The following is an 18,715-nucleotide window of genomic DNA, read 5'->3' as shown; positions in this document are numbered from 1 at the left end:
ATGGGTCTTGTGAATACTCGTAATCATCCATACCACAACCCGCTCAACAAGCCCCAGGCATTCGCGTGGCTTGGGCTCACTTAAGTTTGTAGCATGACATGTTGTTTAAATAAAGATTTTCCGCTTGGTGTTGCACTAGGCCGAAAATATATTTGGGCCCAACCTTTGATTTTTTGGGCCTCAACACATACTTCTAATCTTGACCGTTGAATTGCATTCATTAAATATGTTAGTAGTCTCTCAGTTAGACTTGTAATTTACAAGTGCTGAGCTGTTATGTTTCCAAGTTGAGTTAAGCTTATTATTTGTGAAAGAGTAATGTTAGTAGGAAGGTGATATTTTTGTACCACAAAAATGTGAAATGAGATTAAGTTAACCTGTCTTGTTTGTTTGCATAAAATAAAGATTAATATATATAGTACAATAATATGATATCAAAGGAGTAGTAAAGGAGTGGGGTCGAATGAAACGAATTTTTGGAGTAGGGGATTGGATTGGAGAAGAGCCATGTGATGTTGGTCCAACGTGACCCATGCTTCTATTCCATCACCCAACTTGGTGTCCACCAAAATGATGAGATTCATGAAGACGGAATTACCTGTGGAAGCAATGCTGCTGACCCAGATTGGCTTTCCCCACCCAAAATCACCAGCTTCGTACAACCCAAACTTACACCAACTGCTGAACCCATAATAATCTTTTTCTTCTTCTTCTTTTTTTTTAATTATTTCTTTCAGACACTTCAACATGAGAGACTTCCCCTCCTCGCCTGATCGCATTTTCTTAACAAAACCACCATCAACTTTTGACAATGCATTTCTCAACTCACTCACCAACCCATGCAATATTCTTGATCCAGAGGCGGAGCTATTATTATTATTATTATTATTATTATTAGCCACCACAACCTCCTCCTCCTCCTCATCTAGCATTACCGTCGGACATCGGGCAGCCACTATCCAAAGGAGGTTTCCAATAGAATTCTCCAAATTTAAATCCGCAGCAGCGGCAGTATCTGATGCTGCTGCAGCCTCATAAGCATCATCTAAGAATATCCTTGAGCGCAAGTTCACCGTGTGAGTCAGCACTGAAGGCCTTTGGAAACCATATTTTTGTTTAGAGGCAGCCATGGCGCATTGCCATATGAAAGCTGAAACCACTTCAACACGCGTGGGTCCACGTTTCAGTACTTGCACACATGATGATGAACTTTTGGCCATGTCCTTGAGGTTGGCTATAGCTGAGGCATCAAATACAAATCTTTTTGTGACGCATGAGGACTTGCCGTCCTTTATGAACAAGGAACCCCACATCGGAATTGATGAATCTCTAAGCCATAAATCATCGTTGGTGGGGAACAGACGAGTTGCAGCAAATAAATTGGGCCCTCCTATTATTGAAGAAGCTACGCTTGCATATGTTGTTGCGTCTTCTGTTTGATGATCATCTGAATCTGAATCTGAATCTGATGATATTAATATTGAATCTGATGATGATGATGAGGAGGAGGAGGATGTTCTTAACAAAGAGCCGGGGCCAGGGCTGCTGGTGCTGCTGCGCACACGAGCAATGGCAGTCCAGGATTTGAGAAAGGTGCACAAAGCAGCACCATCAAGGATCTTGTGTGAGATGCATAGGCCGATGGCGATGCCACCACATTTGAACACATTGACTTGAATGTTGGTTACACTTGCCCCTGCAGTTGTTACATCACAAGGGAGGAAGCGATGTAGTAGTAGCAAAAGGTCAGGTCGGCTGAGAAATTCATCAAGACTAGAGTAGTTAACTCGGGCTTCCACATAATGAGCTCCTTGGTCGTTGCAGTCAATGGACAGGTCATCTTTGATCTCCCCAGCAAGTGGGTAAAACCCAGTGAAGGTTTCTGCCAAAGAGGTCTTTAGCAAATGTAACCTGCTATTAATATTATCATCGTCATTTTCATTTATAGGAGGATGATAAAAGAGGATTACGGGAGCATAGGGAGCTGGTATGAGCTGGTCCAGAAGTGAAAGCTTAAAAATTCTCAGGTGAGAGGGTGTTGAGCAAGATGGTTTAATTTTCTCTTTGGAAATAATTTCTACTTCCATTTTCAATGTGTTTGGCAAAAGAATTTGTCATTTTAACTAGCTCGCTAGCTGGTTTATAAGCGGCAGAAAGGCATCTTTCTGCATTAGGTGCGGCGCCAGCTTCGTTTGTCATATTATTTGTGGAATATTATGTGAAATGCGTATCAGTCCTTTTCCACAGCTAAGCTACCCTCTTTAATTCTCTCTCTCTCTCTCTCTATATATATATATATATATATATATATATTTGTGATGTTTATCAGAGTGAAGCGTGCGTGCATTTGGTTCTCGATCGATGATCACCATGACTGCACATGTTAGATAAGAGTTGACGAAAAGCATGATAGCAACCTGTTTGTAGTTAAAAAAGCTATTGCTACTCCATTACATATGACATATGATATGAAAATCATTGCCGATCGACTTGATACCAAACTGCTACGTACGTACACACTCACTCTAGTCATTCGTTTTCTATATAGCTCTTGAATTAATCATGATTCATGATTTAGACAGACAGACCCCCTTTTAACTTGATATCATGTAGTGTAGGTAGGGTATCGTCCTCTCCTAAGCTAAGCTCTTAGGCACCCTTTGCTAATTAAGCGATTAATAAGAAGCTCCGCCAGCAGAGCCACTGTGTTTGTCCTAAGTCCTAACAATCAAACACTTTGTTGACGTACTCCATGGATCAATCAAATCAATACTTTGCTCCTATGCCTACATACAACAGGGAAGTGGGTGAATTTTCCCATGGCTTACATATAATTTGTCCATGGATCAAAATTGACAGAGATTTAAATGGAGTTGATAGCAAGGGGCAACATAGAACACCAAATTCTGGTCAGGGGGCAAAGTGAATCATTTTAACTTCCAAAGGGCAATACGAGTCATGAGGCACTGTAGCAAGTAAAATATAAAGTAATAGGAATCAATAAACAAAAAGTTACATAGATTGCTGGAAAAAAAAAAAAAAAAAGGCATGTTATCTTAGGGTTATACAACTCACCTCGTAAATGGATTTTGTAATTTGGAGTTTCGTAAATCATCACGAAACTCTAAAGTGCATTCAGCACGAGGCTTGGCTTCAGCTAATCTACTAAGAGGTCGTTTGGTACGGCGGACTGTCATGGACTGGACTAAATCCTAGAATTGTCTCGGATTAGCTCGGATTGGCCTAAGTTGGATTAAGTACTGACCTACGTTTGGTGCTGCGTTGGACTACGAAGTTGAATTGTAAAAATAATGAAGACATATGTTTGTTGCTCTGTCGGACTAAAAAATAATTATTTACATATTTTTCAAGTGTATTTTTGCTAATTTATGTTCTAAAAAAAGATTTAAAACAAATAAAACTTGATATTTTTTTAAAGGATAAAATTATCATAAATAATGAAAAATATATAATTTATTATTTAATAAATTATGGTATTTTTGCTTGACCTCAACTACATGTGCGAATAATCAGAGTTTTTGTTTTTAATTTCTTTTTTCTTCTTCTTCTATTTCTCAAAGGCTAGACGAACCCGAAGTCCCAACACAAGATATGCAAACTTCTTAGATCTAACTTTGGATTTTTTTTGTATTTTTTTAAAAAAAAACCTGCAAACTTCTTTGATCAAACTTCTCATTGAACACCTCACGACTTTTGATCCTACCCTCTTTTTAGCTTTTTCTTAAATTTTCTTCCCTGCCAAACACTCTTCGGTTATGATTCTCTCACAAATTTCGTCAATTCTCTATTTTTCTTCCTAATCACTTTTCATTTACTCAATTTGTTCATACGATGAACGATTCAACTCAATCTCACGCCTCACCATCATCTTCTCCACTCTCTGTGTCTACCATGGCTGCTTCGACTCTTGCATCAATTCAATGAATCATGGCTTCTATTTGAGGCCGCCCAAAGTTGGAGCCCATGGTCGTCGCCTTCTGAGCTCAGGGCCGACACCGTGCGCTATTCTGATAGCCAAACAAAGACCCAAGACTCGTCGTCCTTGACCCACATGTACGACCAAAGCTCGGCCTATTTCGGCGACCATCAGTAGCAGCAAGATCTCAAGGTGATTACTGGGTTTCAAGCTTTTTCGATGAATTCAAAAGAGAAGGACTCGGCGTCCATTGCCAGGACTCGTGTCTAGGTGACGAAGAAGAAGAAACTGGTATCGAGTTGGACTCGCGTGTTCTATTTAGGGAGCTCACTATTTTGCGAGCCATGTTTCAAGCTCGCTGCGAGTGAGGCAATTTTTTTACTGTTAGACTATAAAATCTCATTTAAGTTAGTCCCTCCTCTTACCAAACATGGGTTTCAAGTGTTATTTAACCCAGTCCAGTCTAGTGAGGTCCCCTAAAAATGCCCTAAGCATTGTCTTTAAGACTTTGGGTTTCCCCATTTTGGGGTTGTGCAAATGAATTGTCGCATTTGACGTTTCTTAAATGAATTTTCGTAATTTAGGGTTCCTATTTGCAATTCACCAAACAAAAAAAGGAGAAACTTCATAAGCAAATTTTAGGAGTTCTGTGAATGGTTTTACCCTTCTAGCATTTCGCTAATCAATTTTCACATTTTCGGGGCTGTGTGAATGAATTATTTCACTTTTTAGTGTTCTACTAATGAATTTTATCATGAAGAAATTTTTGCCTATATGAGTTGCTAGAATGAAATTTCACATTTTGGACCCCATTATAACATTTTAACTTTTGGGGTTTCACAAAACTTCGAGTTATGGAGTTTTTGGTGTTTCGCGAATGCATTTTCACATTTTGAGATTTCACTAATGGATTTTTCATATTTTGGGATTCCAATGAATTTTCGCATTTTAGAGTTTCACTAAATAATTTTCTCATTTTGGGGCTTTAAATTTACGCATATTAGGGTTTAGGTTTTTATGGTTTGGGGATGAAGTGAAGAAGACGATGGATGAGTGAAGATGATGATGAAGGAGCATAATGCGACTTAAGAGACAAGTGGTTGGGAGAAAATAGGGAATACGAAAAAGAAGTGATTTGTGGACAATATGAAGTATTTATAGAGGATATTTTAGAGATAATTTTAAAAAGAGGACATGTTTGCACAAATTATACAAGCGAGGAGCAAATTTCCCTATATAACAAACAAAAGGAGTGACTTTGAATTTGAACAATATTTTCATTTAAAATACACAAAAGAAGTGTCAAAGCCTTTTTTCCTCGGCCTGACCTAATCGCCCTACGTGACGCTTCAAAAGGCCAAACTCTCCAGATCGATAAAGGGATCCAAGCCTCCAAATGTCGATTCTACGACCAACTGGCTTAAGTTAAAAGCGCGGTTAGGCACCTTTGATAGATCCTGATTCCTGATGAAGGGAAGGAGATGTGTCGTTATTGACTAGGGAAGAAAGGGAGGCAGGAACTTAATAAGACTTATATAAAATGATTGTTATCTTGCGACTTTCCACTTAGTGGTTGAATATGAATTCACAGTAGTTGTGATGTTAATGCGATTAACATTAACAACACCAGTGATGTGAATTGTACGGACTTACACACATGGAGATGAGTATCTAATCCAATTCAAACACACTGTATCTAGTCCAAAAAAGTAAAAACTTGATTTATAAAATACGGTGCCCTAACCGAAAGCTAAATCCCGTTGTTCGTAACCCAATATAGTATTCTTGAATTCTAATAAAAACAAACAAAAAACAAAAACAAAAAGTTTAATTTTGACTTTGAGACTATTTTCACCAAATCTTAAATTTCCGACATCATCTCTATCCTTTTCTGTATTTTTCTATTTATTTTTTCCTTCAGTTTTATTATGAATGTAAGTTTTAAATACAGCTAAAAGTTTAATTTTTTTAGACAAATTTTGAGTGGGATATCACCAACTGACGTGGTGAGACAGTAACACTCTATAATTTCTCAGTATAGATGAGCGCTTTAGTAGTTGACAAATCCTCAAACAATAAAAGGAAAATCCAGGTATTTAATGAAAAATCTACTCTACCGTTTAAATTTCAAAGAACGCACGCTAGACCGTCCGATAAAAAATATGACCGTTGGAGGCGCTAGACCTTTCAATATTTAAAAGCCACTAGTTCTCTCACACAATAAAACCAAGCAACACAGATACCAATACAACGATAAAGTTAAGCGCCTTCCTCTTCTCTGCGCTCTCTCTCTCTCTCTCTGTGGGTATTTTGCAATCTGCTCTGAAGTTTGAATACCGTCAATCATCAATGTCAAAGATGAAACCGGATCGCAAGCCTCCGCTTGCTAAATCACCCATCAGGCTTCGACCCCGTCGGGTCCTCGGATCAAACGCAAACTGTATGCCAACCCCAGCAGGGCGGTCTGAGATCGGGTTCGAGCAAACCGATAAAATTTTAACAGGTCTGGTTTCGTTTTCGAATTCGGTTTTTAATTTTGGCATTGAAGTGATATGATTATATCAATAATTTTGGAATTGGCTCAGGCGGATCTTTAAGAAAATCGGAGAAAGCAAGACGCTCAGGCACATGGGAGATGGAAGAAGCGGAGCTTCGACCTGAATACCGCTCCATTTCGTGGGAACTGAGGGCTTTAGAAAAGATGATAACTGGAGAGGAATTGGGCAAGGAAGATTATTGTGGTGGTGGTGGAGATACTGATAGCAGCAGCAGCCATAGGCTGAGTTCGTTGAATTCGAGTCCTTTGTTTGAAAGGGGTAGGTTTTACGAGGAGTATTCTGCTAGAAGGAATGAGCGGTTGAATAGGAAGAATAAGATCAAGGTAAAGGAGGGCGGTTGTGAGACAAATTATTCAAAAACTGCCGCGTCTGCGTCCGCCTCTAAATATAAGCTGGGTGTTACAGTAGAATCTGCCAAAAGAAACAGTTTTACCAGCACTCGTACTACTACTAGCAGCAGGAAGCTTCAAAGCTTGAGGAAATCAGTCTCTGCTGCTTACTCGGTGGTGGAGACTCAACAGGCTCCGTCTCCAACTCCGCCTCCGGCTCCGGCTCCCAGGTATATGCTGAGAAGCTTGATGAACAAAGAGAATATGAAGCCTCCTCTGCCTCAGCCTACTTTGTACTCCTCTCATCAAAATCATAAATCTGCAAACCGTGGGGGACGGAAAACCGGAGCTCCAGCTCCAGCTCCAACTCCAACTCCATCTCCAAGGGTTGGGTATTATTAGGCAAGATTTCATTAGTTTGGGATGTTTTAGTTGATTGACTTGATTTGATGAACCGTATCTTACTCATTAAGGCTGGCAAATTTGGGTTGCCTCTCCTCTGTTTTGTTTTCTCTGTTTCTGAAACTCAACTTATAAAAAATTGATGTGCCTGCGTGCCTATTCTATTAATATTATCATATCACCCTCTTTCCCTTCTTCCTGCTATTTAATTTACGTTATTATTCGGAACAGGAAGATGTTATTGCATGAAATAACCCTCATCTTTTTTGCGATAAATTCTTTGTTTCTCAAGTCGCTTAGCTCCTTTTCAAAATTTCAACCACACAATAGAGGAGCACGGGACGGTCCACCATTGAATTAGGAGGAGGAGGTCTCTTCTACTGTGAAAAGCAATACAAAAGAGCAATTACGAAGAAAAAAAACTAATGATGGTAATGACCAAACCAATACCATACCACCTTCATACTTCAGAAAGAGAGCATACGCGTAGGCATACCAGAACCATCTTCAGTAATTACAGCTGATGGATCAGATCAGATAGTTGGCAAGCATAAATAAACAACAGCTGAATGAACAACAAACTTATCCTCCTTTTCATTTTCTCTCAGCAATTTCCTTTTCTTTCGGTTCTACAGCACCTCTGTACCACAAAGAGTCCATTACATCATCAATGTTGTTGTACCGGCCAACCTTAGTTTGGAACGGTAATATAGGAATCTCACATTTGGACCAGCGTCACAATAGGAGCTTAGGAACTTCTTACTCCTTTGACAGCTTGAATTCGAGGAACTGGACCACCACTGCAACGGGAGCTTATGAGCAAGTCAACAGTATCTTGACGACTTATCCCTAACTTCGGGGCATTTGCACTTACAATAACTGCTCTACAAGCTGTATCAAGCGCGCAAACTTTTCAGTGTAAACTATTTTCACAAACGTTTGTACAAAAGTTCTTCTCCATATTACCTTTAAAATATTTGACTTAGTGGTGGAAATGATGGAGTACATACAAGTATGTGCACAAAGTTGGTGAGAATAGAGTTACTGATTTTAAGTGCGGCAAACTCAAATTTCCACCCTATCAATTCTAATGTCATCCTTATTCTCTAAGTCCCTTCGAGAGATTATATTCATGAGCGTCCTGGTGGCTTGGCCAACAGCACGAGAAGTCTTCTTTGCTGCTCCAACAACAGCAGGTTGCAAAGAGATGATGGGCAGGCTCGCCCTCTCTTGAATCATAGCTGTATCACAATAGATTAATAGTACTTGTTTAGAAGTGGGTGAAGATCAATGGAAAGCCTGTATTACGCAAAACAGCAGCAGATCAAATTCTATACAAGATGGAGCTTAAAACATACACATAGTCTGCTGTCGAGCAAGTGAACCAATCTGCCGAATCCCAGCTTCAGCAGCTTGAACAGCTTGAGTGGATTTGCTGACCCCATCAGCTATCTCTTGGCTGAGCGAAGAATGGAATAAAAGCATGACATACATAATCCAATTTAGCAATTGAGACATAAAACTCACACGACATGAATGAAACACACATAAAGGAGAAAATTAATAAGAAAGGCTTGACAGATATGACTGATAGCCAATTGCCTCATGAAATCTTCACTATTGAACCTTTCAGCATTACTTTATAGCTTCTCTTTATAATTGAAGCAATTATAAAGAGAAGCTATAAAGTAATGCTGAAAGGTTCAATAGCACTCAATCGATTAATCAATGGATCATAACAACGAATCAGAAAGAAAGATGTAATTATCACCTTAGATCACTCAGTTCCAGTGTAAGATCACTTATTTCCATGCCTGAAAGCCTAATGGCAACCATAGTACTAGGGAGTTCTTCACGAGCTGTATCTGCCAGCTTTGAAAGAGATAGTGCAGCTCTCCCCATTGCCTACAGAATATACAAGAAATGAGCCACAATGGAACCAGAATTTGGACCAAATTCCAAACATGAGATTCAAACCAAAGAAAGGATTTTAAAAGTGACTTACAGCTATCAAAGAATGGATGGAACGATCAATTGCAAACGAACCAAGACCCAAGAACAAATAGTAGAAAGATAGAAATAGAAGTGAATAGAATATGATTCAGGGTTTAGGGTTTAAGTGAAAAATATTATCCCATTGTAAAGTCAAAACTCCCTAAAACAAATGAACTGATTTTCTAAGCACTTGCTTTTTCCTTTAAACTGAAATGCAGAATGAGCAGACGACAACTTACACAAAGCGTTGGTACAGCTGCAATTACAAGGCTCGTAAATGCCACAGAAGTCTGCACACAATGAAATTAATCCATGCTCGTATCAGCAATGATGAACAAAATTAACTTCTTGATCCGTGACTCTTGCATCAAAATAAATAAATAAAAAGTCTTCAAATTTATCATTTATTTTACAGATTAATCCCAATTTCCACGTCAAAAATAAAATTTTAAGGAATCTAAATACGGAAGAATAGAATTGAGGCCAATACCGTGCAGGCGATGAAGGTCAGGAGAAAGAAAGCTTGGTCGCTCAAGCTCAATTTGGCCACCGAAGGACTCGGAACGCTAGGGTTTCTGACTTCCACATTCAACGGACCTTGCGACACGTCGTTACCGATTTGAAGAAAAGCATCCTTGGTGAGCTCCGTCACGGCCGGGTCGGACAGGGAAGAGGACGTTTTAGCGGAATTGGAAGCGCAAAGCGTGAATAAACGGGACGACTTTGAAGGCGAAGTCAGAGAAACAGAGCTGAATTTGCAGGGCTGGAGAAGATTAACTGAAGAAGAAGAAGAAGAAGAAGAAGAAGTGTGTTTAGGATTTTGGGCACGGATTGGGGCTGAGAGGTGTGAGAAGTGAGCAGATTTCATTTTGCAATCAAAATTAATTAGGAGCTCAGCTTCAGAGTTGAGTAGCCGCCATTTTGGATAAGCTGGGGCCTGATGCTTGCTTCTTGCTAACTGCAGACTAACAGAAGTTAATTAACAAAAGAGAACTCGACTACTTCAGTATTGTCATCTGATTGGCAGAAAAGAAAAAGTGGGCCAGTTCCCTTTGTTTTATATTATTTATGTTTGTGAAATTAAGACGACTTTATCTTTATGCAACCGAACGGAGAGAAACTAAGACGACTTTATCTTTTATGCAACGGGACGACTTTCCTTGTACCTGCTTGAAAACAATGGAGAAGCTCATTTCAAGCAGCTACAAGGAAAGACCCTTCCCTGAGACTTACATATTCCCACCTGATGCAAGACCAGGGAAGCTTGCCGTTCCTTTGTGCAACAACATTCCAGTGATTGATTTGGGTGGTGGAGCAGAAGAAGCTTCTGAATCTGATGACCGAAGAACCTATATCCTAGAGCAAATACTCAAGGCTAGCCAAGAATTTGGATTTTTTCAGGTTATTTATTTAATTAGGCTTTAAATTCTTCTTCTTAGGTTTAGGGTTGATAACTTAAAACTCTGCTTAAAGTTAAACTGTCATAATTAAGTACAAAATTATGTTAATGTTATTTTATAGAGCAGGTAATTAATCATGGCATATCAGAACATTTGTTGAGTGAGACAATGCGCGTGTTCAAGGAGTTTTTTGAAGAGTTGCCTGCAGAGGACAAAGCAAGCCTCTACTCTGAGGACCCCAACAAAAGCTGCAGGCTCTTCACCAGCAGCAGCACTGGAAATTACGATGGGGAAGATGTTCATATCTGGCGTGACTGCCTAAAACACCCTTGCCATCCTCTTGAGGAATGCAAGCATGTTTGGCCTCAAAAACCAATTAGATATGGGTGAGTGACATATGATGATGATTGTCCAAGACTAACCTTTAGATATATCTCACATATACTATATATATATACACTTAGTGATGATGACAATGACATTAACAGAGAGCTTGTTGGGGCATGTTCCACACAAGTGAAGGAACTGGCTTCGAACATTTTGGAGCTAATCGGTGAAGGACTTGGGGTTGGAGCTGGGTATTTCAGGGATGAACTAAGCCAACAAATGTTACTCTCAGTTAATTATTACCCACCTTGCCCAGAACCAAGTTTGACACTGGGATTACCTAAACACTGTGACCCAAACCTCATAACCATTTTACTTCAAGGAGATGTAAATGGTCTTCAAGTTTTCAAGGATGGGGAATGGATTGGTGTGGAGCCTCTTCCACATGCACTTGTGGTTAATGTAGGTTATCAGTTACAGGTACACTACACTACTACTAGTACTAGACTAGTGCACCCTTCTTTATTGTGAAGATTATTGCATTGTCCCTCATTTCCTTCTTTTCTTTACCATGACAAATTATGGTTGGAATGGGGATGTAGATTATCAGCAATGGCAAGTTGAAAAGCGCTGAACATCGGGCAGTGACGAATTCAAGTGAAGCTCGGATTTCAGCTGGGTTTTTCGTGATGCCTTCCAATGACTGCCTTATAGAACCTGCTGCAGCTCTTATTAATGCAAGCAATCCCCAACTTTATAAGGGCTTCCAATACAAAGACTTCTTTCTCAACTTCGGTACAAAGCTAGGTAAAACCGAACAAGTACTGGATCGCTTTAAGCTCCAAGCAAGGTTAGCTAGCTGAATGGGTGAAAAGGAATTTCGTGTTGTTGAGCCTTGCGCATTTGAATAAATGTCCTCTTTGCTCTCTGCGGAGGCAAAAAGAGAAGATCAAGGTGTGTATCCAATTTACATATGTTAAATTGCTCATTCTGCAGCACTTGCGTGATAAAGCCAATTGTTATTATAATATGTTAAATTGTTTTTAACACTGATAGAAAACCCCATTATTTTTATTCACATCCACAATTTACAGAGGGTAAAACTTTCAGTTCAGTCATCTGGGAGTCATCTGATGACCCCAGTTACATTATTTTTAACACTGAAAGCAAACCCCATTATTTTTATTCACATCCACAATTTACAGAGAGTAAAACTTTCAGTTCAGTCCCCAGTTACATTGTTTTTAACACTGACAGCAAACCCCATTATTTTTATTCACATCCACAATTTACAGAGAGTAAAACTTTCAGTTCAGTCATCTGATGACCCTTCGCCACTCTTTTCTGCTCTTGGACCAACATTGCCATCGTCTATCACGGAACCCGACTCTTCAAAATTCTCCTTCCCAACCACAACTTCTGCTATTGATGTCTCATCCACATCTGCTTCCAGACTTTCATCCACTCGATAATAAACCTTAAAAATTTGCAAAGAAACAATTAAAAATCAAATCAATCACTGATATTTCATTAGTGAAGTTTTAGGCAGGACGTGACATTTAGATATGTATTTGCAAATTTGCACTGAAATAAGAAATACATCATAATAATGTTCAATAAAACCATAAATATCTTTTTTTATATTTTTTTTATAAAGATTATCATACCACGCATGTGTGAGCCGGTGAGAGTACTTTGAAGGAGTTGGGACGGTTGTTAAAATTAGTTTCAGGAACCCCTGGTATTCCTTCTGGGAATGTGAAGTGGTCAACATCATGGCCTACCTGCCAGGTAGAGTGAAATCAACATAATCAATAGGCTATAATGCATTCCCTTTTTGTTTTTTCGTTTCTTTTTGGTAGGCATTATCCTTAACAGTACTCTCCTTCACCCCCACCAGGAATAGGTAAAGAAAGGAATCACTTACTCTTCCATGTCCACCAAACTCACAAGCATCACTATCTAGTGCAACTCTGTACTTCCCAGGTAAGTCACACCCAACTTTATACCTGTATGTTTCATCACACAACACGAGTCACTCAAATAAACAACGTTATTTGTGCAGAAGCAAACAAGCATGCAGATACTTCTGCAAAGGTAAGAACAAACATACCCATCATATGTGTTTTCTGGATGAAAATTGAACACAATAACTAAATCTCCACGCTCAAAGACAATAACCTGTAACATCCAATAATTACTCAATGTTTCAAACATCTATCTTTGTTTACATTATCACTTAACTGTCTTATCTCTAATTGGGTTAAAAAAGAAGATTATCTGACCTTGTCTTCTTCATTTGTGCTACTCACTATCTGCTGTGTCGATGACAGGAATGAAAATTTTTCATCAAGCAAATTCATAGCTCTGTCAAATGCATTCATAAACTGGACAAGTTCCAAGCATAAGGACGTAAGAAATGGTAAATATATTGCAAGTAAAAGCAGAAAAATCAACTATGCAACATGAAATCATATATTAAGATCCTACAAAAATACATGGTACACATGGGTGCCCTTTTGCATGATACAGAAGTGGAAGTGGCAGAGTCCATCAATAATGTCCCACCACGATTCCATCCCTTAAGTTATCAATCATAAACATGCGCAGATTCTTAGGTTAGATATGGCCCCTGATCAAACCATTATAACAGAAGAATCTAGGACATCAAATCTGAAATATAGATCAGATGGTCAAAGGCATGTATGGTCCTCAATTGCAATAAGTGTGACCTCAGAAGAAGAAAAAAAACAAAAAAGAGGAAGCTTGTTGACATGAGCTTCATTTAAATATAGGCAACGATAATAAATAATACTTTGTCGGCCTAGTTGTCTATCTAATTTGTGTTAGTTTATATGCAAATATTGCTAGTAATTAAAGTTTTATGTGAATGTTATGTGGCCAGTTATCATTTCATCCTTCAATGATTACAGTGCAATAGGAGCCCATTGACAAAAAGAATAATAAAGTATGCAAAACATAGCAAATGTCAAAAACTAAACATTTGTCTTCTAACCTTATATCTCAGGTGATCTGTATCCACCAGGTTCCATTGGCGTCTGCACTTTTCATAACTCCACCCATTGCCTTCTCTTGGAAAGTCGACCCATTCAGGATGGCCAAACTACACAAATCATTCAGTAAGAAAACTATCAAAAGAAATCTTGAAACTACAAAGCTAGCAGAAGGAATTATGGGGATGTACATTTGACTCTTTAGAAAAAGTGGGTTTTACATGATTGATAGGAAGAGCCAGTAAGCCCTTCTCTAGGGAACTCACATCAAGTTATTTAGTAACCCCTAGTGTCTCTCCCTCCCCACACTTGACAAAAGGTGGTAATATAAAGAACACAGCCAGATCTCCTTTGCCCGTTATTCTCAGTTCCATGTGTTACATACAATTTAAGAGTGATAAAGAACCAAACTTTCTACTGGGTTGCAACAGTACTATTTCATATGTTCAAAATTTCCTCTCCAATAAAAAAACAATAGCTGCAAACTTGGCCAATGTGCTTACCTCATTTCCCATAAAATTAAGGTAGCCCTCACCTCCTAATGCCATAGTTAGAAAATGTATCATCTGCAAAAATGGAGACAACAATGACAACAAATTGATTTTTTATTTTTAATTTTTTAAAGAAGACGAATGAAGTGAAGATTTATGGTAAAAAGCATTTAAAAGATGAATCTTCAAACAAATCTGACAGTAGTTCAGTTCTCCATATCCAAAAATCCAAGTCAGCCCCACAATCATTGTTAAGAAGAGTAATAAATTGCAATTTTGTCAGTTATATAGGCGGTGAACATGATTGGTGCAGTCTGATAGTCATACATTAAAAAAACAACAAAAAACAATATAAGAGTATAAGAGAGAGACTGTGCAGATAGACAGCTATGAACCAAAAAACAATATGCGTCAGATTGCTTCTTGTACAGAAGTAACAGAAAAAACCTTGTGAAGCGCTATCCCTCGCTCAATAGTAGGAGAAGCATCAGTTAAGCAAGACATGCCAGAATACATTTCTCTATCCATCAAAAAGAACGCAATTGTCTTGTCACCCACAATTGCCTGCAAGTGGTTATGACCAAAAGTAAGTAAGAGATAGAAAAGGGGGGAAGGGGGAGCAATTTTGGCAACAATAAATGAGAAAATGAAACAAATGGAATGATATTATAAGTGTAGTTTGGGAAAGCCTATTCACTACAATAAAACTTGAACTCTCGTCTTGTTTTTGTCTCTTTCTTCATCCATAATAGAACGACACATAGACACAAAAAGCAAAACCTCATACCTGGTCATGACTCTCCGCATAGGAGATACACTTCTCAGTGTATCTCCTATTTGTCAAGCTGCATGAAATTTCCTTCATTGACCACTCTTCATCATTCTTGTTTTTCAGGTAATCAATCCATTTGTCAGGGATGGCCATTGCCAGCCGGTAATCAAAACCAATACCACCTTCAGAGACAGGCCGACCAAGTCCAGGCATACCAGAAACATCTTCAGCAATTACAGTTGCATCTGGCAAAATCTTATGGATCAGATAGTTGGCAAGCATCAAATAAACCACAGCATCAACATCTGTTGCCTCACTAAAATACTCATGATAATCCCCTGTAAATGCCATGTTTATCCCATGGTGATGATATAACATTGAAGTTACTCCATCAAATCGAAACCCATCAAATTTAAACTCCTCCAGCCACCACCTCAAGTTGGATAAAAGGAAGCGGAGAACTTCCCAATTAGAATAGTTGAAAAGTCGGCTATCCCATAACTTATGGTAGCCTCTATCCCCTGTGTGGAAGTAGGACTCTTGTGAGCTTTGACCAACTTCAAAGCCATTGAGGCCATCAGTAACGTTGTTACTTGCATGGCTGTGAACAACATCCATCAATACCCGCAGGCCTAGACAATGGGCTTTATCAATTAGATATTTAAGGTCCTCAGGTGTTCCAGATCTACTGCTTACGGCAAAGAAGTTTGTCACATGATAGCCGAATGATGCATAATAGGAATGCTCCATCACAGCCATCAACTGGACTGTGTTATAGTTATTTGCTCGGATACGGGGCAAAACATCATCAGCAAATTCTCTGTATGAACTTATTTGGGGTTCTGAGCCACTCATTCCAACATGAGCCTCATATATTCGCGGAGCTTTGGGTTTTGGAGGATGAGGATGCTTGAACTGAAACCTGCATGGTCAAAAGACTCTCTTGTTTGGATGAAATGGGCCAAGCCAAGGTAGAAGTTCCAAAAGATTATTTAAGTGTAATTTGCAATCTGACTTTGATAATATGTTATGAAGCATGTTTCTAGCTTTTGGACTTAGATGCAAGAATTTATGTTCCCCGGAAACTCTGCATATCAATTAACCATTTTTTTCGCCTAATGCAATTTAGAAGAGGAAAGTATGAATAAATGGCACCTTTCTGATGGTGGTGGATCCCAGTACACACCATCATATGGTGCTGCGAACCTGGCTGGGTCCACGGTGGCATATTTAATCCAAGCAGGGATACGATCAACCCAAACTTCATTTCCATGCTTGAAGCGGAATTTAACCCTTGAATTGTGAGGAATGGCTGAATTTCCACCATAATTTGGTATCTTGATACTCCAAACCCCATATTGGTTTTTCTCCATCTTGTGTTTGGAGCCATCCCATCCATTAAAGTCCCCAATAAGCTGTGCCTCCCTAAGGTACAAGAAATATAGCTTCTATTTAAGCGATTAAGACAAATATTATGCCTCAAGAGGTTATGAAATTGTAGTTCAGAAGCTAATGAACTCACTGAGCAGCAGGAGCCCATTCACGGTACACAATTCCATCTTCTTCTCTGTTAAATCCAAATTTCACATAACCTAGAGATGAAGCAAACACGTTTTCAGTAATCTGTTCTAAGATACCAAAAAGAAAGGTAACAATAAAAGTCACCTCACCTTGAGCAAATTCCTCTAGACCTCCTTCATATGTCTCAATAAGCCCTTTCTGATCCACATATCTCTTTATTATGTACTTGAAGTGCTCCTTGTATGGTTCCAAGGCTTGATCGATGCTCAAGATTCCAATACTTTCCATCTCTTCATCAGTCATTGTCACTGCGGAGCTGTCGTCTGTGAAAACAGCTGAACTTTTGAAACTATCCTCCCCCTAACAAGGAAAGCACAGATCATGGGTTATTTTTTATTACTAAAAGTCGATACTGGGAAGTAAAGATTGGCTGTCGTCTAGTAGTTGATGATAAAAATGTCAAGCATAGCATAGGTATTAGATACCACCGTGGCACATATTGAACTTGTTGACGGGGAAACAAGTCTGCGGTACCCAAGCGATGAGTTTTGAGATCCAAAGGTTACTGGTGGTGCTTGCTTTTTGCCAGAGTGTCGATTAATCTTCAAGGCCTGTAATAATAGTAATAAAAAAAGAAAGATGATAAGAAGAAGAGGTTTCAAGGTTCAAGACACAACAGAAACTAATTAAGATCACAATTTATGCGGCTGGAAGAAAAAATTATTCTTTATAAAAAAAATATGGTGGTTGTGGTTGTGTTTGAAGATGATGAATAGTGCAGATTACCATCCAGGAAGTCTAGAAACGTATTTTCTGATTAATCCAACTGAGTAGGGTTTAGGGTTTAGGGGTAGAAATTAATTAATTAATAATTAAACCAGGAAAGGAAACATTTCGGTTGAGTTGCTTACCCTCAGTCTCAGGTAGTTGTTGCTGGTCAAGGATCCAAGAGCAGCAGCAGCAGCAGGATTGGCATGATGAAGAACCAAAGAACCCAACATCTTCTTCACCTATTCTCTCTCTCTCTCTCTCGGCCTATCTGTCAGACTGTTACTCACTCACTCCCTCTCCCTGTGAGTCAGAGCTAGACACAAATCTCATTCTCTCTCAATACAGTAGCAATAGCATTTGATATTATCATGTCTCTGTATCTTAATTTTCAATCAACAACTGTTATTTCATGTTTTTATTCAGCAAGTGGTGTTAATTGTATCATATTTAGCGACTATATTGCCGATGTGATCTAATTACAATAAAAGCCTAAATCTAAATAAATATAAAGTAACAAAAATCAAGCAATAGAAAATAGCAATGCGTGAAAGAAAGATCCGTGGGACTTGAGTTATACCCAACATTTTGTCGTTCAATTCGATTGTTTCTGTTTCTGGGTAAGGGATTTGCTTGCGAATGGGACCAAGTATATGCTCCCTCCGCTGGCCAAAGTCGTCTACAACCGTTGGTTGGGCGCTACGTGTAACTTGTTGCTTTCAGATAGTTGGATATACTAATGATTTGTCCCTTAAATTTATATTTAATTTTATCTTTTTTATAAAAAAAAAATTAAAGAGATTAACTTCTTCTCTTTTTGGCCAATTTCCCTCCTACCATTTAAATTCTCAACATTTTATCTAATTTTCAGTTAAATCATTTTAAAAAATTATTTTTTTTATAAAAAATTGAAGAAAAAAAGTAAACTTAATGCCAATCCCTTTCCCCTCTCATTCCTCCATGACCACCATCCTTTACTCTCAGACCAATCCCCCACCCCCACAAACCCTTCCCCAAAAACACCCCCTCCTCTTGGTTTTTCTTCTCCTCACATGACCACCACCCGCCACTCCTAAACCAATCCCCAACCCCACAGACCCCGTCCAAAGAGAATTTTTTGAATTTTCTGGTTTTTACTTTATTTTTCATTATTTATTTATTTTTAATGTATAAAATGATCATTTTGCCCTCATATTTAACA

At 38.7% G+C, this 18,715-nt stretch overlaps 5 protein-coding genes across 7 annotated transcripts; 2 read left to right on the top strand and 3 right to left on the bottom strand.

Annotated features, from left to right (window-relative positions):
• Positions 1–434: 434 nt before the first annotated feature.
• LOC117617839 (salutaridinol 7-O-acetyltransferase-like) lies at positions 435–2,096 on the bottom strand (the record flags this gene model as incomplete). The annotated part of the gene is made up of 1 exon (XM_034347422.1): positions 435–2,096. A coding segment is annotated over one exon (1,662 nt), but the record flags the coding sequence as incomplete, so codon positions are not given.
• A 4,083-nt stretch (positions 2,097–6,179) lies between these two features.
• On the top strand, positions 6,180–7,394 carry LOC117626062. Its single transcript, XM_034357705.1, has 2 exons — positions 6,180–6,440; positions 6,523–7,394. The coding sequence occupies exons 1-2, from the start codon at positions 6,287–6,289 to the stop codon at positions 7,224–7,226; spliced, it is 858 nt and encodes a 285-aa protein (XP_034213596.1). The 5' UTR covers positions 6,180–6,286; the 3' UTR covers positions 7,227–7,394.
• Positions 7,395–7,658: 264 nt separating this feature from the next.
• LOC117626072 lies at positions 7,659–10,218 on the bottom strand. Its single transcript, XM_034357716.1, has 5 exons — positions 9,712–10,218; positions 9,461–9,511; positions 8,998–9,131; positions 8,585–8,685; positions 7,659–8,467 (listed from the first exon to the last, which is right to left on the bottom strand). Exons 1-5 carry the CDS (start codon positions 10,087–10,089, stop codon positions 8,292–8,294), a joined length of 840 nt encoding a protein of 279 aa, XP_034213607.1. The 5' UTR covers positions 10,090–10,218; the 3' UTR covers positions 7,659–8,291.
• Positions 10,219–10,316: 98 nt separating this feature from the next.
• LOC117626052 (2'-deoxymugineic-acid 2'-dioxygenase-like) lies at positions 10,317–13,229 on the top strand. The gene is made up of 6 exons (XM_034357696.1): positions 10,317–10,622; positions 10,748–11,007; positions 11,110–11,428; positions 11,551–11,902; positions 12,849–12,934; positions 13,014–13,229. The coding sequence occupies exons 1-4, from the start codon at positions 10,362–10,364 to the stop codon at positions 11,809–11,811; spliced, it is 1,101 nt and encodes a 366-aa protein (XP_034213587.1). The 5' UTR covers positions 10,317–10,361; the 3' UTR covers positions 11,812–11,902; positions 12,849–12,934; positions 13,014–13,229.
• LOC117626034 (1,4-alpha-glucan-branching enzyme 1, chloroplastic/amyloplastic-like) lies at positions 11,999–18,202 on the bottom strand. Of its 3 annotated transcripts, none has more exons than XM_034357667.1 (15): positions 18,095–18,202; positions 17,658–17,830; positions 17,232–17,357; positions 16,896–17,106; positions 16,748–16,817; positions 16,381–16,650; positions 15,241–16,147; positions 14,901–15,017; positions 14,466–14,528; positions 13,965–14,072; positions 13,234–13,335; positions 13,062–13,129; positions 12,876–12,957; positions 12,616–12,732; positions 11,999–12,425 (listed from the first exon to the last, which is right to left on the bottom strand). In XM_034357667.1, the coding sequence occupies exons 2-15, from the start codon at positions 17,745–17,747 to the stop codon at positions 12,261–12,263; spliced, it is 2,496 nt and encodes an 831-aa protein (XP_034213558.1). In that variant the 5' UTR covers positions 17,748–17,830; positions 18,095–18,202; the 3' UTR covers positions 11,999–12,260. The 3 variants fall into 3 exon arrangements, with proteins under 3 accessions (XP_034213558.1, XP_034213568.1, XP_034213575.1); XM_034357677.1 differs by having other exon boundaries at positions 17,658–17,817; positions 18,095–18,201; XM_034357684.1 differs by lacking the exon at positions 18,095–18,202 and having other exon boundaries at positions 17,235–17,357; positions 17,658–18,088.
• Between the last annotated feature and the right edge of the window lie 513 nt (positions 18,203–18,715).

Source organism: Prunus dulcis, chromosome 1 (assembly GCF_902201215.1).
Source record: "Prunus dulcis chromosome 1, ALMONDv2, whole genome shotgun sequence".
NCBI lineage: Eukaryota > Viridiplantae > Streptophyta > Magnoliopsida > Rosales > Rosaceae > Prunus > Prunus dulcis.
Note: the sequence above shows the minus strand (reverse complement) of the source record. Positions and strands in the feature narration are given on the sequence as shown.

Excerpts from the sequence above, each read along its gene's own strand:
- LOC117626062 (XM_034357705.1), top strand. The coding sequence starts at position 6,287 with ATGTCAAAGATGAAACCGGATCGCAAGCCTCCGCTTGCTAAATCACCC. Across the intron at positions 6,441-6,522 it reads AACCGATAAAATTTTAACAG|GCGGATCTTTAAGAAAATCG; the intron begins GTCTGGTTTCGT and ends GAATTGGCTCAG.
- LOC117626072 (XM_034357716.1), bottom strand. The coding sequence starts at position 10,089 with ATGAAATCTGCTCACTTCTCACACCTCTCAGCCCCAATCCGTGCCCAA. Across the intron at positions 9,132-9,460 it reads CAGCTGTACCAACGCTTTGT|GCAATGGGGAGAGCTGCACT; the intron begins GTAAGTTGTCGT and ends TATATTCTGTAG. Across the intron at positions 8,468-8,584 it reads TGCTCGACAGCAGACTATGT|CTATGATTCAAGAGAGGGCG; the intron begins GTATGTTTTAAG and ends ATTGTGATACAG.
- LOC117626052 (XM_034357696.1), top strand. The coding sequence starts at position 10,362 with ATGCAACGGGACGACTTTCCTTGTACCTGCTTGAAAACAATGGAGAAG. Across the intron at positions 10,623-10,747 it reads AAGAATTTGGATTTTTTCAG|GTAATTAATCATGGCATATC; the intron begins GTTATTTATTTA and ends TTTATAGAGCAG. Across the intron at positions 11,429-11,550 it reads ATGTAGGTTATCAGTTACAG|ATTATCAGCAATGGCAAGTT; the intron begins GTACACTACACT and ends ATGGGGATGTAG.
- LOC117626034 (XM_034357667.1), bottom strand. The coding sequence starts at position 17,747 with ATGTTGGGTTCTTTGGTTCTTCATCATGCCAATCCTGCTGCTGCTGCT. Across the intron at positions 13,336-13,964 it reads CAGATCACCTGAGATATAAG|TTTATGAATGCATTTGACAG; the intron begins GTTAGAAGACAA and ends GAACTTGTCCAG. Across the intron at positions 12,958-13,061 it reads CCAGAAAACACATATGATGG|GTATAAAGTTGGGTGTGACT; the intron begins GTATGTTTGTTC and ends TGAAACATACAG.